General features: G+C 44.8%; 1 protein-coding gene and 1 non-coding gene across 2 annotated transcripts in view; one reads left to right on the top strand and one right to left on the bottom strand.

The window, feature by feature from the left end:
- Positions 1–15822: 15822 nt before the first annotated feature.
- Positions 15823–25583, top strand: part of Dhtkd1 (dehydrogenase E1 and transketolase domain containing 1) — a 50365-nt gene continuing 40604 nt past the window's right edge. The window contains exons 1-3 of the mRNA XM_004662338.2: positions 15823–16010; positions 23296–23451; positions 25101–25312. Of these exons, the coding sequence (XP_004662395.2) occupies positions 15854–16010; positions 23296–23451; positions 25101–25312 (525 nt within the window). The 5' untranslated portion in view covers positions 15823–15853. The remainder of the gene's footprint in view (positions 16011–23295; positions 23452–25100; positions 25313–25583) is intronic.
- LOC123455167 lies at positions 21432–21537 on the bottom strand. The gene has a single exon (XR_006633725.1). It is a non-coding gene; the product is annotated as a U6 spliceosomal RNA (small nuclear RNA).

Genomic DNA, 25583 nt, shown 5'->3' with positions numbered 1-25583 from the left:
TTCTTGACCAGTAAGCCATCTCTCCAGCCTTCTTTTTATTGTTTTATTTACTTGTTATTATTAGCAAGCAAACTCTTAAGCCGAAGTGTTGGAACTTCCAGTATTCAATTTTTTTGTTGTTCAAAGTACTACCATTGGGTCAATCATTTAATGAACAACAAAGGAAAAATGGGAAAAAACACATATTTGGGGAAACTTTATCAGAAGATATGGTAGTTTGAAGCCAGGCATGGTGGCACACACCTTTAATCCCTGCACTCAGAAGGCAGAGATAGCAGGATCACTATGAGTTCAAGGCCAGCCTGAGACTACGTAGTGAATGCCAGGTCAGCCTGGGCTAGAGTGAGACACTACCTCAAAAATACAAAAATAATAACTAAAAGAGGATATGGTCGTTTGAATGTGAAGTGTCCCCCTTAGCCTCGTGTGCTTGTGATTAAACCTCACACTCAAACCGCAGCTGGTAGAGCCTTTGGGAGGTAGAGCCTTGCTACAGGAGGTGTGTCACTGTGGGAAGAGTACTTAGACTACTTAGATATGCGACATGAGCCAGCTTCCTGCATGCTGCGCTGTCCCTGCCGTGGGGAAGGATCCCCTTGAAGCTGTCACCTGACGTAAACCCTTTCCTCCCATACACTGCTTTTGGTTAGATGGTTTGCCCCAGCAATGGGAAAGCAACTGCTACAGAGGAGCAGTACACTGTAAGAGAATGTGAGGTGGGGGAATTTTGTTTGATTTTCTTTGTTTTCTTTGGTTTTTCGAGGTCGGGTCTCCCTCTAGCTCAAGCTGACCCGGCATTCACTATGTAGTCTCAGGGTGGCCTTGAACTCACAGCGATCCACCTACTTCTGCCACCTGAGTGCTGGGATTATAGGCGTGTGCCACCACGCTCAGCTTTGTTCGATTTTCTATCCCTTAGTACCTTTTTTTTTCAAATCCAGTGCCATAGGCATGCTCACAAGCACTGTCACTAAGCTACAAAGCAGCTCTCTTTTCTTCTCTCCCTGCCCCCTCTCTAATTTTAAATAAGAGAAATAGAACTTGTTCTAATGAATATGTTCCAGTGGGAGTGATATAGGGTGATATAGGAAAGAACAAAAAAGACCACTGTAGTAACAAAATCCCTGAGGTAGCATGAAGGTGCACAATTGGGAGGATCAGAGAATATAGTGCCTTAAGTAGAAGCAGGGGCATTTTCAGATTATATTAGAAGACAAGGCAAAAATGATAGTAGGTACATATAGAAATTATAGATTAGGCTAGGGAATTATGAAGGACTTCATCTTTGATTTTTTTTTTTCAAAGTAGGGTCTTGCTTTAGCCTGGACTGACCTGGAATTCACTATGTAGTCTCAGGGTGGCCTCAAACTCACAGGTCCTCCTACCTTTGCCTCCGAGTGCTGGGATTAAAGGCATGTGCCACCATGTCTGGCGATTTTTTTTTTCTGAGATAGTCTCATGTAAACTAGCCTCACATTCACAGTATACCTAAGGATGACCTTGAACTCACCTCCCAAATGCTAGGATTGCAGGCATGCACCCCCTTGCCTAGTTTACGCAGTGTTGGGGATTGAACACAGGGCTTTGTATATGCTAAGCACAACTCTAGCAATTCAGATACATCCCAACCCTACAAATTAAATTTTCAAAAAAGGAAAACAGGGCTGGAGAGATGGCTTAGCAGTTAAGTGCTTGCCTGTGAAGCCTAAGGTCCCTGGTTCAAGGCTCAATTCCCCAGGACCTACATTAGCCAGATGCACAAGGGGGCGCACGCATCTGGAGTTCATTTGCAGTGGCTGGAGGCCCTGGCGTGCCCATTCTCTCTCTCTCCTCCCTCTCCACCTTTCTCTCTCTGTTGCTCTCAAATAAATTAATTTTTTAAAAGAGGGCTGGAAAGATGGCTTAGTGGTTAAGCACTTGCCTGTGAAGCCTAAGGACCCCAGTTTGAGGTTTGATTCCCCAGGACCCACATATTCCAGATGCACAAGGGGGCACATGCATCTGGAGTTTGTTTGCAGTGGCTGGAGGCCCTGGCATGCCCATTCTCTATCTATCTGCCTCTTTCTCTGTCTGTCTGTTGTTCAAATAAATAAAAATAAACAAAAAAATTTAATTTTTTTTTTAAAAAAGGAAAACATCATCTCACCTGGGCATGGTGGCACATGCCTATGATCCTAGCACTCGGGTGGCTGAGGCAGAACTGCCAGTTTATACCAATCTCAGCCATTTTTAAAATCCTTGTGTCCCAGGATATTGCACTCTGTAAAGCTTTGACAGGAAGATTAATAAGGGAGTAAGTGCTATGGAAAAGGGAGAAGAGCCTGCACACTGAAATGTGAATATGAACGACTAGACGAGAGGAGAAAGCAAAGAATGTTTTTAGAGAAAATCATTTAGTTATCTCTACAGTTTTTGTGTTTATTTTCCAAGCAATCCATCAACTCTAACAAAGCAAATATAGAATCCCATATCTCTTTATGTCATTTGTATGGAAGCTAATTCAACATTTTAATATATTTTATTGATTTGAGAAAGAGGAAGAGAGAGAGAGAGAGAGAGAGAGAGAGAGAGAATGGGCGTGCCGGGGCCTCCAGCCACTGCAAACGAACTCCAGATGCATATGCCACCTTGTTTATTTGGCTTTATGTGGGTACTGGGGAATTGAACCTGGGTCCTTTTCCTTTGTGAGCAAGTGCCTTAATCACTAAGCCATCTTTCCAGCCCACGTAATTCAATGTTTTAACACAGAATTGAATGGATGAATAGAGAGTGATAAATAGGAGCTCCCACCTTGGTGTATATCAGAAATTAATCCAATAATTCTACTGTAAGTTCTATTTCATCTTTTTTCTAGAGAGGGGGACACTAAGGCTTAGGGTAATTAAGTAATGTGCCTAGGATCACACAGCTATGAATAGAATCTCAGCTCAGGACTAATATCAAAGTTGATGTCCTTAATTATATATTTACTCTCATTCCAGATGTTTCCTCACCTTATACAACTGAATGCCACACAAACAGAAATCCCTTTTTTCTTCTTTTTAAATTTTTATTTATTTATCTAGGAGAAACAGAGGGTGGGGGTTAGACAGCGATAGAAAAAGAGCATGCCAGGGTCTCTACTATAAACTCCAAACAGGGCTGGAGAGATGGCTTAGCGGTTAAGCGCTTGCCTGTGAAGCCTAAGGACCACGGTTCAAGGCTCGGTTCCCCAGGTCCCACGTTAGCCAGATGCACAAGGGGGCGCACGCATCTGGAGTTCATTTGCAGAGGCTGGAAGCCCTGGCGCCCCCATTCTCTCTCTCTCCCTCTATCTGTCTTTCTCTCTGTGCCTGTCGCTCTCAAATAAATAAAATAAATAAATAAATAAATAAACTCCAAACACATGTGCCACCTTGTGCATCTGGCTTATGTGGGTACTGGGGAGTTGAACCTGGGTCCTTTGGTTTTACAGGCAAGTGCTTTAACAGCCCCAGAAAGCCCTTTTAACAAATCAGAATATGGAATAAAAAAATGCATGGCTTTATATATTGGGCGGACTAATATGCACAAGAAATAAGTCTTCCTGGTTGACCCAAATGTGTTGATATATCCTTATGTATACTAGTACAAAGGAAAGAGATGAGGCTAGGGAACAGAGACCTAGTAATAGCAGAGGCCAAGTCATTGTAACCGCTGTGGGGCTCAGGTGTCTCATTTTAGGCATAAAGTTAACAATCCTTAACTTTATCATTGAGTTAATGCTTTTTAAAATATTTTTTTTATTTATTTGCAAGCAGAGAGAGAGAATGGGCATGCCAGGGCCACCTGCCACTGCAGACACATGCACTACCACTTTGTGCACTGGGCTTTACGTGGGTACTGGGGAATCCAACCAAGACCATCCAGGCGCTGTGAGCAAGTGCCTTTGACCACTGAGCCATCTTTCCACCCTAATTTACTTAATCTTTCTGGTATGTGTGTACATGTGCTCGAGTGTGGATGTGCATGTGCCGTAGCTTGCATGTGAGGTGAGAGAAGGTGTCGATCTTTCCTCCCACCTTGTTTGAGGCAGGATCTTTCACTGTTCTCTACTGAGTTTGCCATATTAATTGGCTTGTGAGCTTCCAGGAGATTCTCCTGTCTGTGGCTCCAGTCTCTCTGTAGGTGAGCTGAAATTACAGATGCCAATGCTGTAACATCTGGCTTGTTGGTAGTGGTGGTGTTTCAAGATAGGGTCTCCCTCTAGCCCTAGCCGACCTGGAACTCTCTCTGTAGTCACAGGTTGGCCTCAAATTCACAATGATTCACCTGCCTCTTGCCTCCCAAGTACTGGGATTAAAGGCGTGCGCCACCGTGCCCTGCTTAGCATCTGGCTTTTATGTGGCCTCTAGAGATCTGAACTCAGGTACTCATGTATGCATAGCAAGCACTTTATCCACTGTTATCACCCAGCACCTGGATCCCAAACTTCATTATTTTAATTTAATTTTGGCATGACACATTCTCACTGCTTCCAAATAGCGTGAGTGTGCACACACACCTGTCTGGAGGCCTTAGGACAGCCTCAAGTGTTGGTCCTTAGGCCCTATCCACCTTATTTTTGAGGCAGCAACTCTCACTGGCCTGGAATTCACCAAGTAGGCTAGTCCTGCTGCCCAGTGTGCCCCAGGAATGTGCCCGTTTCCACCTCCCCAGAACCGGGTTTATAAGCAAGGGCCACCATGTCTGGCTTTTTTTTTTAACACAACTTCTGAGGATTGAACTTAGCTCTTTATGCAAGACAAGCATTTTACTGACTAAGCTATCTCTCCCCAGACCTTCAAAGTGTTTGAAGTCTACATATAAAGTGGTTGTGTTCATAATTCAGAATGATATTATCCCATTGAGGAATATTGGGGGAAAAGTTATTTCCATGAGAATATTCTGTAGCTGTCCCATTTTTTTTGTGTTAGTTACTAAAGGTATTGAAGAGAAAACCATGTCATTTCTAGCATGTGTTTTTTTTCTGGAAGGTACTTCACTGCAGTTACAATAGCATATGCATTATGCTTCCTTGGGTTTCTCCATGGAAGCTGTGGAAGGGCCACTCCATTGACACCTAGTTAACTAAAGACTAATCTCAACAGAGATGTCACTTTCATTAGTCTTTTCACCTTAAAAGTCGGTATCAATAATAATAAGCTAAGCTATCAACTTTTGTGTACTTACTTGCAGCAAGTTTTATACGTTTGTTCTCTATTTTATTTTTGTGTGTTCTTTATTTTGAAACAGCTCAATAAAAATAGTTGACATGCTGGTGTGGTCGCGTATGCCTTTAATCTCAGCACTTGGTAGGCAGAGGTAAGAGGATCACTGTTAGTTCAAGGCCACTCTGAGACTACATAGTGAATTCCAGGTCAGCCTGGGCTAGAGTGAGACCCTACCTCACCAAAAACTGACATTTAGCCAGGCATGGTGGCACACACCTTTAATCCCAGCACTCGGGAGGCAGAGGTAGGAGGATCATCATGAGGTCAAGGCCACCCTGAAACTACTGAGTAAATACCAGGTCAGCCTTGGCTAGAGCAAGACCCTATCTTGAAAAACAAAATCAGAAGAAAAAAAATAGCTGACATTTGACTCTTTGGAAGTTATTCCCCTGAGTCTATGTTGACATAAATAAATTTTCTGATTGTTCACTCTATCTCTGGGGCCAGCTCTGTGTGACTCAGTTTCCCATAACATTTTTGGTGCATTGGCCCAGGAAACCCCATTGTGCCCTGCGCCTGCTTGGAGACAGGGCTGGCCCTTTGAGCCACCATTGATACCAGATTCAGGATTCAGCTGTGACCAAGAGCAGTCCAAGGACAACTGCCGCACAGCCTTCATTCAGGATGCAGACCCCGGGCACTGTGGCCTGTGCTATCAGACTGTGTTCTGCCCAGTCGTCCTGATGAGACAAGTGACAAATCATCGAGGACCTCAGAAACACTATCAGACATGCACAGTCTCTCTGAGTGACTTTTTTTCCTTTTTGGTTTTTTGAGGTAGGGTTTCACTCTAGCCCAGGCTAACCTGGAATTTACTATGTAGTGTCAGGGTGGCCTCAAACTCATGGCAATCCAAGTACCTCTGCCTCCCGGGTGCTGTATTAAAGGCATGAGCCACCACGTCCAGCTTTAGATAAGTATATTTTGAAGTAGTATTTATTTATTTTATTTATGAGAGAGAGAGGCTGATAGACAGAAAGAGAACGATGGGCGCCAGGACCTTCAACTGCTGCAAATGAACTCCAGATGCATGTGACACCTTGTGCATCTGGATGACATACATCCTGAGGAATCAAACCTGGGTCCTTTGGCTTTGCAGGCAAGTACCTTAGCCACTAAGCCATCTCTCCAGCCCTCTCTGAGCGATTATTAACCATATATAGTAGTCAAAGCCAATTGGAAACATCAGAGTTAAAAACACAAACAGGGCTGGAGAGATGGCTTAGCAGTTAAGGCACTTGCCTGCAAAGCCAAAGATGCATAAGGTGGCATGTGCATCTGGAGTTCGTTTGCAGTGACAGGAGGCCATTCTTTCTCACCCTCTCTTTCTGTTTCTCTCTCTCTCTCTCCTTGTGTCTTTCTCTCTCTGAAATAGATTAAAATAAAATATTGAAAAAAACCACAAACAGTATTTTCAGTCCTGCTCCCAAGTCAGAAGGCCATAGGAGACAATGAGACACTTGTTAGCTTCTAGTATGTCCTACATGAGTCTGAGTCAAGAGGACTGTGTCCTCAGCTGATTGTGACAGCTGACAAGTTACCAGGGACCCAGAGAGCCCCCTCAAGGCCAAGCTCCAGGGGACACCTGCCCTTGCTGAGGAGGAGCATATGGCCATGCCCTGGTCGCTCTGACAACAGAAGCTTGAGGATCGGCAGCCCTGCTCCAGTTGTGATCTTGGAAGCCAACGAGCCCATGCCTGGCAGAAGCCTGAGGAATTCGACATGAGATACTGGGAGAAATCATGATGTCTACTGGTCCCACTGAAACTAAAAATAATAAAAAGAGAGAGAGAGAGAGAGAGAGAGAGCTCTAACCATGTTCCTTATGTGTTTGCTATGCCTGGTTGGAGCAACCATCTGCTTCTTGCAATAGCTTATGCTCAATTACACTCTGAAAGTCAGAAAGAGCCAGGCACATGGTGAGGATCCTGGCTTCTTCCGTTTGCTGCCCCGCCCCCCCCCCCCAAGCTCGTCATGGTCTTCTGCTCGGCCTTTGTGTTCTTAGTAGGATTGCCAAATTTGTTCCCTTGCAATTAAAAAATCCATGAAAGTCGAGTGTGGCATGTCCCTTTAATCCCAGCACTCGGGAGGCAGTGAATTCCAGGTCATTCTGGGCTAGAGCAAGACCCTATCTTGAAAAACAAAACAAAACAAAACAAAAAAAAAAAAAAAAATCAGTGAAATCCGGCGGAAAAAAAATCTATGAAATTCCAAATATTCCTTGAGGGATATCAGAGGGTTAACATTTATAATGATACGAAAACAGGTGATGTCTCTTGATAATATCTACAAAATACATCAAAAGGGGGAAATGCGGTGAAGATTTTTTTCCAAGGCAGGCTTCACAGGCAAGTGCCTTAACCACTAAACCATCTCTCCGGCCCTCATCTTGAATACTTTTGTTTTTTGTATATATTTTAGTTATTTGTATATTTGAGAAAGAGAGAGAAAAAGGCAGGGGGGAGGGTTTGGAGAATGGGTGCACCAAAGCCTCCAGCCCCTGGAAATGAACACCAGAAGCATGAGCCACCTTGTACATCTGGCTTATGTGGGTCCTGGAGAATCAAACCTTGGTCCTTTGGCTTTGCAGGCAAGCGCCTTAACCGCTAAGCCATCTCCAGCCCTTATCTTGAACCCTTTACATTATTGGTGAGTTAAACTTCTGAGATACATGACTAGGGGCACAGAAGCAAGCAGTAAGTGGCCCATAGAAGGAAAACAATGAGCGCAGAGTGAGTCTATACCCATGGTGTGATCTAAGAGAGTTGATTGGCTCAGGACAGGAAGAAATGACACTGTTGTACTGGGACATGATAAGGGTAGGACTAAGGCGGACTGGAGAGATGGCTTAGCAGTTAAGGCGTTCGCCTGGAAAGCCAAAGGATCCCGGTTCAATACTCCGGGACCCCTGTAAGCCAGATGCACAAGGTGGTGTATGCTTCTGGAGTTTGTTTACAGTGGCTGAAGGCCCTGGTGTGCCCATTCTCTCTCTCTCTCTCTCTCTCTCTCTCTCTCTCTCTCTCTCCCTCTCTCTCTCACACACACACACACACACACACACACACAAATAAATAAAAACATATTTTTAAAGCAGTTAATTATATTGTCACACTTGGGAGGCAGAGGTAGGAGGATTGTTATAAGTTTGAGGCCCCCCCTAAAACTCCATAGTGAATTCCAGATCAACCTGAGCCACATGGAGACCCTACCTCGAAGAAAAAGAAAATTGGGATTTGGAGGTAGGTATGGGACAGAAGAAGGAATCCAACTGAAAATGAAAATGTCCCTTTAATCCCAGCACTCAGGAGGCAGAGGGAGGAAGATCACCATGAGTTCGAGGCCACCCTGAGACTAATTCCAGGTCAGTCTGAGCTAGAGTGAGACCCTACCTCGGAAAACAAACAAAAAAAAAAAAAAAAAGTGATGCATGTGTCTGGATTTTGTTGTTAGCAGCAAGAGACCCTGGCACACCCATATACATGTTCACACACTTGCAAAGAAATAAACTAAAAATTTTGAGATAGCATCTTGTTAATTCTCCCAGAGTGAACTCTAACTTTCCATCCTAATTCTTCCTTAAGAGTAGCTAGGGCTGAAGTAATGGCTTAGCAGTTAAGACGTTTGCCTGCGAAACCTAAGGACCCAGGTTCAACTCTTCAGATCCCACATAAGCCAGATGCACAAGGTGATGCGTGTGCAAGGTCGCCCAAGGTAGTGTGACACATCTGAAGTACAATTACAGTGGCTAGAGGCCTGGTATACCAATTTTCTCTCTCTCTCTCTCCCTCCCTCCCTCCCTCTCTCTCTCTCTCTCTTGCATATATATATATCTCCAGTCTATTGGGCCTGCCTCAAAAAAATAAGTAAGTAAAAGAGAGTTCTCTCTCTTATCTGCCCAACCCCTTCGAGGCTTTATTCCCCAGGATCCACATAAGCCAGATGCACAAGGGGGCGCACGCATCTGGAATTCATTTACAGTGGCTAGAGGCCCTGTTGCGCTCATTCTCTATCTGCCTCTTTCTGTGTCTGTCTGTCGCCCTCAAATAAATAAATAAAAATAAAAAAAAAAAAACATTTAAAAAGAGAGTAGCTGGGATTACAGATTTACTTCACCATACCTGGAGAGGCCAAGTTTTAACTTATCACCCAATGATGGAATACACGTCCTTTAGCTTTGTGCATGTGAGGGTGTAGTGTGTGCATGTGTTGATTCGAGCAGGTGTGGGGGAGCAGAGGAGAATGTCAGTGTCTTCCTCTATTGCTTCTCCATGTAGTTCTTTGAGACAAAGCCTCTCTCTGAACCTGGAGCTACTGTTTTCCATCAGACTGGCTGACCAGCTAGCCCCAGAGACTCTGGTCTTTGCAGAGGGCTGGGGAATCAAATTGAGGGAGAATCAAGCTCTCATGCTGGTGAGGCAAGGGCTCTTAGCCCCTGATGCCTCTTTCTATACCCCTTTGGGGTTTTTTGTTTTGTTTTGTTTTGGTTTTTTGGCTTTTCTTTTTTTTTTTTAAACTTTTTTTTTTTTTAATTTGTTTGAGAGCGACAGACACAGAGAGAAAGACAGATAGAGAGAGAGAGAGAGAGAGAGAGAGAATGGGCACGCCGGGGCTTCCAGCCTCTGCAAACGAACTCCAGATGCGTGCGCCCCCTTGTGCATCTGGCTAACATGGGACCTGGGGAACCGAGCCTCGAACTGGGGTCCTTAGGCTTCACAGGCAAGCACTTAACTGCTGAGCCATCTCTCCAGCCCGGTTTTTTGGCTTTTCGAGGTAGGGTCTCACTCTAGCTCAGGCTGACCTGGAATTCACTGTGTAGTCTCAGCGTGGCCTCGAACTCACAGCAATCCTCCTACCTCTGCCTCCCAAGTACTGGGATTAAAGGCATGCGCCATCATACCTGGCCTCCCTTCAGGGTTTTTTCCTGGTAGGCTCTCACTGTAGCCCAGACTGATCTGAAACTCACTATGTTATCTCAGGCTGGCCTCTAACTCACAGAGATCCTCATACTTCTGCCTCCCTAGTGCTGGGATTAAAGGCGTGCATGACAATGCCTGGCCCCTTTTCTTAATTTTCTTAATGTAATTTATTTGTTTATTCCCCCACACTTTCCCCTTTGAAATTCCATTCTCCATCATATTACCTCCCCATCTCAATCATTGTACTTACATATATACAATATTAACCTATTAAGTACCCTCCTCCCTTCCTTTCTCTTCCCTTTATGTCTCCTTTTTAACTTACTGGCCTCTGCTACTAAGTATTTTCATTCTCACGCAGAAGCCCAATCATCTGTAGCTAGGATCCACATATGATAGAGAACGTGTGGCGCTTGGCTTTCTGGGTCATTTGTTTATTTATTTAAAGGGGGTAGAGAGAAAGGCAGGTAGACACAGAGAGAGAATGGTCACACTAGGTCCTCTAGCCATTGTAAACAAACTCCAGACACATGTGACACCTTGTGAAACTGGCTTACATGGGTCCTGGGGAATCGAACCTGGATCCTTTGGCTTTGCGGGCAAACACCTTAACCACTAAGCCATCTGTCCAGCCCCCCTTTAGTTTTTATATTAGGCTTTAGAATAAAGAAAAAGCATTTAGAACTTAATGACAGTATAGGTCATTAGAAAACACAGGCTGTGCCCTTCCAAGGCAAATCAGTAGAAAAGATAGAATTATAACAATTAGCCTGACTTTAACTCCATGTATCATTATAGAGCCATCTATATGTGAGAGCCCCAATAGAAGAACTTGATTTTCTGATGGGAGAGATATCTTGGGGCTTAAGGTGTTTGCCTGCTAGGTCTAAGGACCCAGGTTCAACTCTCGAAGGTCCATGTAAGCCATTCACAAGGTGGTACATGTGCACAAGATGGCGCATGCATCTGGGGTTTGATCACAGTGACTAGAGGCCTTGGTGCATGCCTTTAATCCCAGCACTCAGGAGGCAGAGGTAGGAATGCCATGAGTTCAAGGCCACCCTAAGACTACATAGTGAATTCCAGGTCAGCCTGAGCTAGAGTGAGACCCTGCCTTGAAATTATATATATATATATATATATATATATATATATATATATATATATATATATATATTTGTTTTTGGTTTATATATATTTGTCTTCCAATATGTAGCTAATAAGGAGGAAAAGCCATTTTGACACATTTTGAAATCTTTACATTTCTCTCTTTAGAAACCCAAACCTCATCTCGGTTAAATGGAGCAAGCAAATAATGTGGATTATAAATGAAGCTGGCTCAGGCTTTTCCTTCTCCTTGGTATACTCTGCACATCATATTTGTCAAATCACTCATCACACGCTCAGCTAGCCTCCTTCTGCCTGCCTCTACTAGATGCCACTCCTCTGTGCTCAAAGGGCGCCTGCACGTGCCTACATCATAGCATTTATCATATGCTATGTCGCATTCATTCTCCCAGTAGGCTGGACACAAAGCACTGAATCTTATGAATCTTTGCCACCCAGCAGTTGAGTGAGTGAGTGAGTGAGTGAGTGAGTGAGTGAGGAAGGGAGATATATTCTTAGAAGTCTGGAGTATATTTCCAGTGAGTTGTTGGCCAAGGAGATCCCTAATGCCCTCAAAACATTGCAGATTATTGCCAAGGCTCTTGGTTGCCCACCCAGACTTGATGCTAAGACCCTTCTGCTGAAGACTGCTCATGCTAGGGCTGCAGACCAGTGAGAAATCAAGCTGGAGCTGAGCTGGAAGCCTCCTTCCTGTTGACCAGCTTTCAGGATGCTGGCAACAGCTATGTAGCACACAGCCTGTGAGAGGAGAAAAGTCATCCATAACAGTGGACCCTGCAAGCTTAATTTAAAAAAAAAGTAGTTATTTATTTGACAGAGAGAGAGAGAGAGGCAGATAGAGAGAGAGGGAATGGTGCACCAGGGCCTCCTGCCATGGCAAACAAACTCCACATGCATGGACCACCTTGGGCATCTGGCTTACATGGGTACTAAGGAATTGAACTGGGTCCTTAGGCTTCACAGGCAAGCGCCTTAAATGCTAAGCCATCTCTCCAGCCCTGCCCCTTCCCCCTAATTTTTTAAATATTTATTTCCTGAAAGATTTTCATCTGGCCAGCCAGGTAAAATGCACTAACTGATGCCATGTTGGCATATCTGTTTTGGGGGAAAGTAGTTGCTCTCTGACTGGATTTGAAGCCTGCTCCACAAGAGGGAGTTCATGCCTGGTACTAAAAACCTAGTCAAAAGCCAATGGCTGGGCTGGAGAGATGCAAGTGCTTGCCTGTGAAGCCTAAGGACCCCGGTTCGAGGCTCGATTCCCCAGGACCCACGTTAGCCAGATGCACAAGAGGACGCAAGCGTCTGGAGTTCGTTTGCAGTGGCTGGAGGCCCTGGTGCACCCATTCTCTCTCTCTATCTCTATCTGCCTCTTTCTCTCTCTGTCTGTTGCTCTCAAATGAATAAATAAAAATGAACAAAACATTTTTTTAAAAAAAGCCAATGGCTGAGGGGGTCATCAGCTCTAAGGGGGAAACTATTACTGTTGTCTAGCTAAATGGATATATTATGACCACCAGTCTTCCCATATGCCAATGTTACACTTGCTTTGGTTAAGGTAACTTCTCTTTTCAGATGGTGGTAATCCCTGGGGTGACTCCAAAATGGCCAAAGGGCTAAGAAGAAGAGGCAGCAAATTGTTCAGCACTGAGTGAGACAGCTCTATCACACCCTTCAAGGCTCAGGGACCATTTCAGATGATTTGGCAGAAAGAATGTAAGAGCCAAAGAAAAGGGAGAGCTGCTTAAAATGCTGTTATCCAGGGCTGGAGGGATGGCTCAGTAGTTAAAGGCACTTGCTTGCAATGCCTGATGGCTGGGGTTTGATTCCCCAGTACCCCATAAAGCCAGATGCACAAAGTGGTGCATGCATCTGGAATTCATTTACAGCAGCAGGAGGCTCTGACACACCCATATGTATATTCTCTCTGTCTGCTTCACTCTCTCTGTGGCTCTGTCATATAGTCTTTAAATTTTATTTTTATTATTTATTTATTTTAGAGTGACAGAGAGAGAAAGAGGCAGAGAGAGAGAGGGAGAATGGGCAGTCCAGGATCTCCAGCCACTGCAAACGAACTCCAGACATGTGCACCCCCTTGTGCATCTGGCTAACAGGGTCCTGGGGAATCGAGCCTCGAACCGGGGTCCTTAGGCTTCACAGGCAAGCACTTAACCCCTAAGCCATCTCTCCAGCCCTGTCATACATTCTTAAGTAAATGAATAAATACTGTCATTCAGATACAAAGTTGCTTTAATATTCATGACCTTACAGTGGCTGCTACCTACAGAAGACCTGTGAAAAAAAATTATGGCATCAAAAAGAAAACAGACTAGTTGGGAAGAAGGGATTCACTGGAGAGGAGATTTGGCAGGGGAAACAGGGAGTATTGGGAGGGTATTATGATAGTGGTATATTGTCCATATTCATGGAAGTTGTCAACAAAAAGTTTGAAAAAAGAAGTGTGTGTGTAGCTGCACACTCCACTGGAGCAGGGGATGGATCCAGAAGAAGGGAGGCCAGTCATGGGGATTCATGCTTCTTGCCCACCTTCCTGGAGGCAGTAAGGCCAGTTATGAAATAAAATTTTGTGAGAAACTCTGAAGCAGGCCAACAGAAATTTTATTTTATTTGTTTTGGTTTTTCAAGGTAGGGTCACACTCTAGTCCAGGCTGACCTGGAATTCACTATGTAGTCTCAGGCTGGCCTTGAACTCCCAACAATCCTCCTACTTCTGCCTCCTGAAAGCATGTGCTAACATGCCCGACTAATTTTTTAAAAATACATTTTTATCGAATTGACAGAAAGAAAGTGGCAGACAGAAAAAGAGAGAGAGAGAGAGGAAGAATGACCATGGGCACGTCAGAGCCTCCTGCCACTGCAAATGAACTCCAGATGCATGTGCTACTTTGTGCATCTGGCTTTACATGGGTATTGGAGAATCAAACCCAGGTTGTTAGGCTTTGTAAAGAAGTGCCTTTAACCACTGAGACATTTCTCCAGCCCCCAAGAGAAAAGTTTTCATTTTAAAAAAGATTTTGTTTATTTATTTGCAAGAAAGAGGAGAGAGAACGCAAGAATGGGCACACCAGGGCCCCTAACCACTGCTATGGAACTCCAGATGCATCTGCCACCTTGTGCATCTGGCTTTGTGTGTACTGAGGAATTGAACTTGAGTCCTTTGGCTTTGCCAGCAAGCGCCTTAATCACTATATCATCTCTCCAGTCCCCCATAAGTAATTTTTAAATAGCTCAAATACTTCTGTACTGTTGTGATCATTCATGCTCAATTTCTTTTGACTTATTTTGTTTTACTGCATTTTTTCTATTTTTGTCTTTCCCCCTCAATATTTCTTTCTATTTATTTTATTTTATTATATTTTTTCTGAGGTAGGGTCTCACTCTAGCCCAGTCTGTGTGGCACACACTCACCCAGGCTGGCCTCAAACTCACAGCAGTCCTCCTATCTCTGCCTCTGGTGCTGGGGTTAAAGGCATGCACCACTATGACTGGCCTTCCCTCAATATTTCTGAGGAAATAATGGATCTGATATTTTAATTTTCATATATATGAATATTTATGTGTGTAAGGGTGAGGTGAGTCATGAAACTAGGACCAGAACATGAAAGGGGAAGGAGAGATCTTAGAGAGGGGTAGAGGAGAGGGGAATATAACCCATGCGACATGAGCACAAGGGGACTCAAAGGAGGGGACAGTGGGAGAGGGGAGGGGGGTGGCAGACCATTAAGAACAAAGAATGCATGATTCCTTAATGAAACCCCTTACTTTATAAAGGCCTTATTTTAGTAATTTATTTATTCGAGGTAGGGTCTCACTGTAGCCCAGGCCGACCTGCACTTCACCATGAAGTTTCAGGGTGTCTTCAAACTTACAGCGATCCTCCTACCTCTGCCTCCCGAGTGCTGGGATTAAAGGCATGTGCCATGCCTGGCTAAGTGCCGTATTTTATTGCCCGCAAAGCCAAAGGACCTTGGTTCGATTCCTCAGGACCCACATAAACCAGCTGCAAGTGGCTGGAAACCCTGTCACGCCCATTATCTCTCTCTCTCTCTCTCTCTCTCTCTCTCTCTCTCTCTGCCTCTTTTCCTCTCTAAAATAAATAAATAAATAATAAAATTTTCTAAGGTGAAATTTAATTTCCTTCTCCTTTCAAAAGTCTTTTTTATTTTTGTCTCACTTGTTCTGACCTTTCTGTAAAGGAATCCACAGTGCTGTTTTGAGGCGTCCAGCAGGGTTGAAGAATGAATGCTAAGGAGAGTCTGTAAACTGTACAGTTTGGCCACAAGCTACCCGGTCATCATCCAAATCCCAGGTGGCCTTGGGATTGCTCCTCCTGCCCTCACCCCCCCCCCGCCCCATGGCCACGCCTCCTATTTTACAGCCTGTGATTGGATCAGAGAAGCCACCCCTCAGCCAATGAGGCTCGGGGGCGTTGTCCCGGGGCGGGGCCCCAGGCTCCGGCGTGGCGCGCGGGGCTCCCTGACCCGGCGCGAGCCTCGCGTCCCGGGCGTCCCTCCGCGGCGCTCCCTCCGCCGTCTCCCCCGCGCCCGGCCCGGGCTGGACATGGCCTCGCCAACTGTGGCAGCAGCCGGCAAGACCCTCAGCCGGACCTCGCCGTTTCTCCTCCGGCGCGGCTACCAGACGGAGAGGGGCGTCTACGGATACCGGCCGAGGAAGCCGGCGCGCGGCGAGCCCGGGGGCGGCCTGGCGCGTCGCTCAGGTCGGGGTGCTGCGGGTGGAGGCGGGTACCCGGGGCCTCGGCGTCCGGCTGGCGCTGGGGCGCTCTTGAAAAGGGGTGCTGGAGTTGAACCCAGGCTGTCAGGCGTTACAAGCCAGCGCCTTTAACCTCCAGCCCGGGAAGTGGCTTTTCTGTTTGTTTGTTCTTTGCCAGCTTGCTCTCGAATCTGCAAGTTTCCAAGTTGGTGCCGCTACGCACTCAGCATGATCCTTCAGTCATTGTTTTTGGTCACCCACAGCAGCCCAGCCTGTCACTCCTTCGCAGTTTCTCTGGGTCTCTGTGGAGGTGATGAGTTAAGCTCCTCCTTCGGCCTCCATAAAAAGTCTCTTGCATTTGGGGCTGGAGAGATGGCTTGCCGGTTAAGGCGTTGCCTGCGAAGCCTGGGGACCCCGTTTGAATCTCCAGGACCCACGTAAGCCAATTTCTGCACAGGGTGGAGCGAGCGTCTGGAGTTCACTTGCAGTGGCTGGATTCCCTGGAGCGCCCATTCTCTCTGTATATCTCTGTCTCTTCCCTCACTCCCCCCCCCGCCCCGCCTCTCTCATATAATAGATAAATAAAAATAAAACTTTTTTTTTTTTTTAATGAAAGGGGTGTTAGGAGTCAAGGGTCCGACCTGTGAGAGAGGGTGCAGCCTGGGGGAGGAAGGCGAGCTGCGGGGACCGAGGCGGGCGTGGGTGTTGCAGCTGGGGACACCTGGCCGTTGTTTCCACGTTTGGGTAGTCCCCCGAACCCCATTTTCTTAGACGAGCCTCTCTTCTATTCCTCGCTCGTAACTGTGAGAATTTAGCTCTTTGTCCAGGCGGGTCTGTGGGAGGCAGGTCTGTTCTTGCATGTTCCAGCTCGCTGGTTGACTGGAGGATACATTTCCAAGGCCATCTCCAAGTCCGCTGTGTGCATGGGGATGTGCCCGGGACAGGTCTGTGCTACCTCGGAAGAAGGCGATTCGTATGTGCTGGTCTCAGCCAACAGTGATTCTTTTTATTGTTTCTTCTATCTAGCTAGCCTTTCACGGTACCTGCCGAGTTTAAAACTGCTAATGTTCGAATCAAGTTACTGCGAGCTTTTGATATATTAGCGCACATGAGTTTTAGGGGTTTTTGTTTGTTTTTATTTTTATTTTTTTTCTTTTTTCTTTTTTCTTTTTTTTTCGAGGTAGGGTCTCACTCTAGCCCAGGCTGACCTGGAATTCACTATGGGGTCTCAGGGTGGCCTTGAACTCATGGCGATCCTCCTACCTCTGCCTCCCGAGTGCTGGGATTAAAGGCGTGCGCCACCACGCCCGGCTTGTTTTGTTTTATTTTAAGGTAAGGGTTCACTCTAGCTCAGGCTGACCTGGAATTCACTCCGTAGTCTCAGGGTGGCCTCGAACTCACTGCGATCCTCCTACATCTGCCTCCCGATGGCTGGAATTAAAGGCGTGCGCCACCATGCTGGGCGATTTTCAGTTGTTTGGTTTTTTTTGTTTTGTTTTGTTTTGTTTTTTTGTCTTTCTAGGTAAGGTCTCACTCTAGCCCAGGCTGACCTGGAATTCATTATGGAGTCTCAGGGTGGCCTCGAACTCATGGCAATCCTCCTACCTCTGCCTCCGAGTGTGCCACCACACCCGGCTCGATTTTTAGTTTTTGTTTGAATGAATCGTTGCATCCTAATTCTGAGTACTGAATTTTTGCTCAAAATCTATTTTATATTTATTTGTCCTCACAAAATTGAAGATAGATGCAAGCAGATTATTAACAGGAAATTGTTGAGATCTTTGATCCAAAGATTAGATTGTTGAAGATCCTTTTCGTCTACACACCTGAACTTTGACTCTTACATCACACACTGGAATCAGTATTTTGCTGTTTAACTTAGGGGACATTTCTTTCTTTTGCATGTAGTGGGGTTCCTTTAGAAGTTTCTTGGCCAACTAACTATATTGTTAGTTTGTTTTTTTTTTTTTTTTTAAGATTGTTAACTCTGACTTTGTAAGGCTAGGTATTTTGTTTCACTTTGTAATTTGTGTGTCTGGAATTCTTTTTTCTTTTTTTCTTTTTTTTTTTTTTTGTATTGGGGATTGGACCTGGGGCCTTCCCTACCACTGAGATACTGCTTGAAGCTCCCTGGAATTTATTTGCTTTCCTCAAAGTTCTTGTGCATTAACAGTGATTTCTGCATTTAAATGGTCAGTTCCCAGCCCTGGCTCCTTTTCATTTCCCCCAGGTTCAAGTTCAGATCTGAGATGAAATGAGACTCAGAAATATGTACCTCTTCCTGTTTTTTTTGTTTTGTTTTATTTTGTTTTCTGGAGATCAAACTGGGAGTTATTGTGAGTGCTTGCAAGTGCTCTACCACTGAGTACACCCTCTAGCCCTGAAACATGTATCCCTGCACCCTTAAATCTAGATGATTCTGTAGCAAGTTGTCCACATCCATTCTTGGCCAACTCTGGTATAGTCATAAAGGATGATGCATGCACAGGCCAAATTTGGCATTGCCTTCTTCTAAGATCAGGTTACTGTGTGCTGAGTTAAAACTTTGTGAACAGCTATTATGATCTGCTTTGAGGTTTTCCCTCAGTTTCTATTAGCAGCCTTGCATTTGAGAATTAAGCTTGCCTTGGAAAAACCTAGGCTAGTAGTTCAGAATCACTTTGGAGCCAGGCGTGGTGGTGCACACCTTTAATCACAGCACTGGGGAGGCAGAGGTAGGAGGATCGCCATGAGTTCAAGGCCACCCCTGAGACTTCATAGTGAATTCCAGATCAGCCTGGGCTACAGACCCTACCTCGAAAAACCAAATAATAATAATTTTAAAAACCCAACAAACAAACAAAAAACCCCAATCACTTTGGGCTGCTATGGATAACAAACATCTCTGGAACTTATTTTATATACGGTGGCCACCATGGTCCACTACCCCTTTGGCCACTGCCTCTCCTCCAAGTTTGACTCAAAGTCATTATCTCTGGAGAACATGCATTTTTCTCAGAGCCTAGAATTTCATGAACTATCACCCACACCATATATGCACAATCAGTACTCAATTGCAGCTATTTTGGTGGTGTGTGTGTTTTTCTGGCCAGAGTTAAGAACCCTTTTTGTTGTTGTTGTTGTTTTGTTTTTCACAGTAGGGTCTCTCACTCTAGCTCAGGCTGACCTGGAATTCACTATCTACTCTCAGGGTAGCCTGGAATTCATGGTGATCCTTCTACCTCTGCCTCCCAAGTGGTGGGATTAAAGGTGTGCACCACCACACCTGTCTGTTTTGCTTTTTAAAAAACAATATTTTTTTTTAAACTTATTTGTAAGCAGAGTGAGAGAATTGGTGCTGCAGGGGCTCCTGCCACTGCACACAAACTCCAGATGCATGTACCACTTTGTGCATCTGGCTTTATTCTACATGGGTCCTGGGGAGTCAAACCAAGGCAGTCAGACTTTGCAAGCCATCTCTCCATCCCTTAAAAAAAAATATTTTATTTACTTATTTATTTGAGAGAGAAAAAAATGCAGATAGAAGGAGAGAGAGAGTGTGTGTGTGAGGGAGAATGGGAGCACCAAGTACCTTTAGCCACTGCAAACAACTCCAGATGCATGTACCACCTTGTGAATTCCAGCTACTGGGAAATTGAACCTGGGTCCTTTGGCTTTGCCAGCAAGCGCCTTAACCCCTAAGCAATCTCTCCAGCCTTTGATATATATATAAAATTTTTATTTATTTATTTGAGAGAAAGAGTGAGAATGAGTGAGCCAGGGCCTCTAGCCACTGCAAACGAATTGCAGATGCATGTGCCACCATGTGCATCTGGCTTACGTGGGTATGGGGAATCAAACCAGGGTCCTTCAGCATCTTAACGGCTAAGCCATCTCTCCAGCCCTGTATTGTTTCTTTTGAGACATGGTAACCTCTTGCCCATGCTGACCTAAAATTTACTCTGCAGCTCACACCAGCTCTGAATATATAGTGATTCTCCTACCTCGACCTCCTTAGTGTTAGGATTTAAGGCATGCACCATCTCATCTGGCTCAAATATGTTCTCTCTTTAAAAAACAAACAAACTTTATTTATTTATTTGTGTGTGTGTGTGTGTGTGTGTGTGTGTGTGCATGCATACATGCATATGTGTACCAGGGTCTCTTGCAATTGCAAATGGATGCTCATCTTTTCCTTGTTCAGGGAGAGTCTCATGATGCAGGATTTGGGGGTTCAGGCTTCCTCCCCAGGTCTGTCAACCCCAAGCTTTGGGTTCTTGCACATTTTAACAAAGAATTGAGAAAATGGACTCTGAGAAGAGTAAATTATGAATTATTAATTTTATTTAGGGAGAAATTATGAGGTTTATTGTAGAAGGAATCAAGATCCTGGGAGGAGGCTAGCTGAAAAGACTCAAGCCAGAGGAGATTTTTCCTCCTTGCCCGGCTGGAAAGGGAGAGGGGAGTTGGAGAGAATCTCTCCATCAGGGAAGTGTCTGGGGCTGACAGGGCAGTGGAGGAGGCACATGGAGCCACATGGGTGGAAGGCAGAGGATATGGACTGAAAGATCCCCTTCACATAAAAGACCAGAGATGATTAAGAAATAGTGAAGGACTCAGAGATAAAGAAAAATCGTACCGGTAACAAAACAAGAAAGCACCCCAAAGTAAGACACATTAGAAGGCAAGTGGAAAATGCCCCTGCAGAAGCGGCCCCGCCCATCCCGCTTCTCAGCCAGGCTGGAACCAGACTTACACGCTGGTGTGCAAACAATCACTGGAAGAAGAAAAAAAGGGTCTTACCCAAGTGGTTAGCTTCTTGTGTGTGGATCAGACCTCCAATTATGTTGAGCCTTATAACCAGATTCAGGAGAGGGTTTATTGGTTCATGGACTCAAGGGCGGATCTTGAGGGACCAGCCCACCCAGGTGTGCTAGATCGTGGAAGCGGTAGGGGGCGCTGTTGCTAGGAATTGCTCCTGGTCTTGTTGGGTGAAACTGGATCAGATGCGGAGTTCTAGTTCTGCCAGGGCAGGTAGAGTAGCATCTCTTCGTTCCCTCTTTGGGCTTCTGTCCCTAACTAACTGCCTGCAAAGCGATCTTGAGCCGGGCGTGGTGATGCATGCCTTTAATCCCAGCACTGGGGAGGCAGAGGGAGAAGGATGGTCATGAGTTCGAGGCCATCCTGAGACTCCATAGTGAATTCCAGGTCAGCCTGGGCTAGAGTGAGACCCTACCTCGAAGAACCAAAAAAAAAAAAAAAAAAAAGCGATCTTACTCCTGTTTCTCCTTCAGTTTGAGTCCAGGTTGACTTGGGATTTACTTTGTAGCTCAGGCTGGCCTTGAACTCATAGCTGTCCTTCTGCCTCAGCCTCCGGAGTACTGGGATTCCAGATTTGAGCTGGCACACTCAGTTTAATCTTAGTATCTTAATAATTCTTTTATTTTTTAAAAATATGGAATGCTTCATGAATCTGTGTGTCATGCTTGCATGGGGCCATGCTAATCTTCTCTGTACCATTCCAGTTTTAGTGCATGTGCTGCCAAAGCGAGCACTTGATAATTATTTTCTATTGGGAAATTCTTTTGCAATATTTACCCACATGTACAGTTATTTTTACAATTGTGTGCTCAGTTCTAACTCTTTTTTTGTTGCTGGTTTTTGATTTTTTTAAATTGTTTATTTTTATTTATTTATTTGAAAGTGACACAGAGAGAGAGAGAGAGAGAGGGAGAGAATGGGTGTGCCAGGGCCTCCAGCCACTGCAAATGAACTCCAGACGCATGCGCCCCCCTTGTGCATCTGGCTAATGTGGGTCTTGGGGAATTGAGCCTCGAACCGGGGTCCTTAGGCTTCACAGGCAAGCACTTAACTGCTAAGCCATCTCTCTAGCCCTTGATTTTTTTTTATTTCATGGACTTTACATATCAAACGATAAATTTAGGGCAACATGTGTGTTAGTCTGGATTATGTTAGGTTTTTTTTTTTTTTTTTTTTGAAATCGGGTCTCACTGTAGCCCAGACTAACCTGGAATTCACTCTGTAGTCTCAGGCTGGCCTCAAACAACAATCCTCCCACCTCTGCCTCCTGAGTGCTGGGATTAAAGACATGTAATGTACCGCTGCGCCCAGCTCAGATTAAGTTGGTTTTTCTTTTTTCTTTTTTTTTTTTTTCAAGGTAGGGTCTCACTCTAGCCCAGGCTGACCTGGAATTCACTATGTTGTCTCAGGGTGGCCTTGAACTTGTAGTGATCCTCCTACCTTTGCTTCCTTTAAATGTCTAAGGCTTCACTGTCTTCTTTAAAAAGCCTGTTTTTTTTTTTTAGTGTTTAATTTTTTTATTAACAACTTCCATAATTATAGACAATAACCCATGATAATTCCCTCCCTCCTCACACTTTCCCCTTTGAAACTCTACTCTCCATCGTATCCCCTCCCCCTCTCAGTCAGCTTCTCTTTTATTTTGATGTCATCATCTTTCCCTCCTATTATGATGCTCTTGTGTAGGTAGTGTCAGATACTGCGAGGTCATGGATATCCGGGCCATTTTGTGTATGGTGGAGCACATTGTAAGGAGTCCTACCCTTTCTTTGGCTCTTACATTCTTTCTGTCACCTCTTCTGCAATGGACCCTGAGCCTTGGAAGGTGTGATAGAGGTATTTCAGTGCTGAACAATCCTCTGTCAATTCTTCTCGGCACCATGGTGCCTCTGCGTCATCCCAAGGTCACTGCCACCTGAAAAGAGAAGCTTCTTTAACCAAAAGTGAGAGTAGCATTGATATAGGGGTATGAACATGAAGAGAAGTGCTTACCTGGCAGTTTGGTGAGCATAGTATATACATTCAGCCAGACACCAGCAGAGGTTACACCCTTAGGGCACCTGTTATATGCTTTTAGTATCAGAGATGTATTCCCTCCCCTGGAGAGCAGGCCTTCAGTCCAATTAGAAAGCAGTTGGTTTCCCCCATAACAGACATGCCACTATTGCACCTGTTGGCTCATTTGGCCTGGCTGGCCAAATTCAAGGCTTGCAGTGTCCACTGTTGAGTATCTCCACTGGTGATTTCTCTTTCTCCATGAAATTGCATGCATCATAGTTTTTTATAGCTTTTTGTCAACTAGTCTACATGGAGGAGGTTTTCAGCTCAGCTCCAGCAGGATCTGTCAGTGACCTTGCAGCCCAAGTATATGGAGTCTTCAGTAATAGGATCTTACCACCTATTCCTGGTGGGAAATCAAGGGTCTTGGCAATGAAAAGCCTGTTTTTTATAGTCTGTGGACATCTCCTCACGGTTTGTTTTCTCCAATTTAGTTGATCATGGCCTTGCCAGGTTGGTGACAGTATATTGTGAGCATGGCCACAAAGCAGCACAAATCAATCCCCTCTTCCCTGGACAAGCCCTGCTGGACACTGTGCCTGAAATCCAAGCCCTTGTGCAGACTCTGCAGGGACCCTTCACTACCACAGGTAAGGAGGTACCTGGGTGGGGTAGAGAAACCTCATGATGTAGGCACCTTGCTTTGTTCTTGAAGAGCCACGTGCCCTGGATTGGAGGCTTCTATCAGGACAGCAGACAAGGAAGGGCATGTTCAGTTGCCCTCAGAAGGAGCACACTTGAGGTTCCAGAATGGTCTTCTGCATGGGCATATTTCTTCTGTATCCAAAACCACACTAATGGCTAGGGAGATGGCTCAGTTGGAGAAGTACTTGCTGCACAAATATGAAGATCTAAGTTTGGACCCCCGGCACCTATGCACAAGCCAGATGGAGAAGCATGTTTTTGTAATCCCAGTACTGGGGAAATAGAGATAGGAGAATCCCTGGGGCTTACTAGCTAACTAGTCTATCCAAATTGGTAAGCTACAGGTTCAATGAGAGACATTGTCTCAGAAAATAAGGTAGAAGATGATTGAGGGAAGGTACTTGACATTGACCTGTGGCCTCCACACACACACAACATATTGAACTTTTGTTAGGAACCACACACTTTACACATATTATGTTGATTCATTTTTACAACCTCTCCTAAAAAGTAGTTGCCATCTTCATTTTACTGATGGGGAATCAGATTCAGAGAACTTAAGTAATTATAGCTGCTAAGTGGCAGACATAGAGTAAAAGTGTAGATCTACTTCCATTCCAAAGCCTACACTCCTTAATCCCATTTTCTTGCCCTGTCTGGGAACTAAAACAGTAACGACAGAATTGGGCCTGGCTCAGATCATGATCTTGGGGTCCTATATTGTGTTATTTACATTGTTACTGTGATGCCACAGACAGAACACAGGACCTTGTACATGCTAGGCAAGCTCTGTACCACTGAGATGAATTCCTAGCCCACAAGTATAAAATTTAGAATGAAGTTACTATATCATTAAAATTGGCTTGAAACATTAGAGTTATGTCCTTGTGAAGAAAGTATTCCCTCCCTCTCTAGCATTTTTGAAAGACTTTTATTTATTTATTTGCAAGCAGAGAAGAGAGACAGAGAGAATGGATGGGCCAGGGCCTCCAAGTATGCATGTTCCACTTTGTGCATCTGGCTTTACGTGGGTACTGGGGAATTGAATTTGGTTCTTTTGGCTTTGTAGGCAAGCTCTTAACCACGGAGCCATGTCTCTAGCCCTTCGGCTTTTTTTTTTTTTTTTTGCAAGGAGAGAGAAAGAGGAAGAGAGAATGGGTATACCAGGGCCTCTAGCCACTGTAAACGAACTCCAGACACATGCAACTCTTTGTGCATCTGGCTTTACATTGGATACTCAGGAATTGAATACAGGCCATCAGGCTTTGCAAGCAAATGCCTTTAACCAATAAGTCATCTCTCCAGCCGTAAAGGGAAAATCTTTTTTTTTTTGTTGTTTTTTTTTGAGATAGGGTTTCACTCTAGTCCAGGCTGACTTGGAATTCAATATGTACTCTCAGGATGGCTTTAAACTTACCTCTGCCTCCCAAGTGCTGAGATTAAAGGAGTGTGCCACCACACCTGGCTGGGGAAATCTTAATAACCATTGATAACAACTGAAGTTAATAACTTACACTGTTTTGGTATGTTCCACAGTTAATTTGATGAGTGCTTGATTGTTCTTTGATATGATCCTTTTGATTCCATTTCATAGGATTGTTGAACATGGGCAAGGAAGAAGCTTCTCTTGAGGAAGTATTAACCTATTTGAACCACATCTACTGTGGGCCAGTATCTATTGAAACGGCCCAACTTCAGAGCCAGGAGGAGAAAGACTGGTTTGCCAGACGGTTTGAGGAGCTGAAAAAGGAGATATTTACCACAGAAGAGCGAAAACATTTGTCAAAACTATTGCTAGAATCTCAGGTATAAAATGAGCAGCTAGCTGCTGGGTGTAGTGGTGCACGTCTTTAATCCCAGCACTTGGGAGGCAGAGATAGGAGGAGCGAGGCCACCCTGAAACTTAATTCCAGGTTAGCCTGGGCCCTACCATGGAAAAAAACAAAACAAAACAAAACAAAAAACCCAGTAGCTAGTATTAGTGGAATAGGCCATCTCATTTTCTACAAAGATGCATAGTTATGATGAGAAGAAAGTAAAGCATTAACTCTCTCTACTTATCCCCATTTGTCCTCCA

This window comes from Jaculus jaculus, chromosome 15, assembly GCF_020740685.1.
Source record: "Jaculus jaculus isolate mJacJac1 chromosome 15, mJacJac1.mat.Y.cur, whole genome shotgun sequence".
NCBI lineage: Eukaryota > Metazoa > Chordata > Mammalia > Rodentia > Dipodidae > Jaculus > Jaculus jaculus.
Note: the sequence above shows the minus strand (reverse complement) of the source record. Positions and strands in the feature narration are given on the sequence as shown.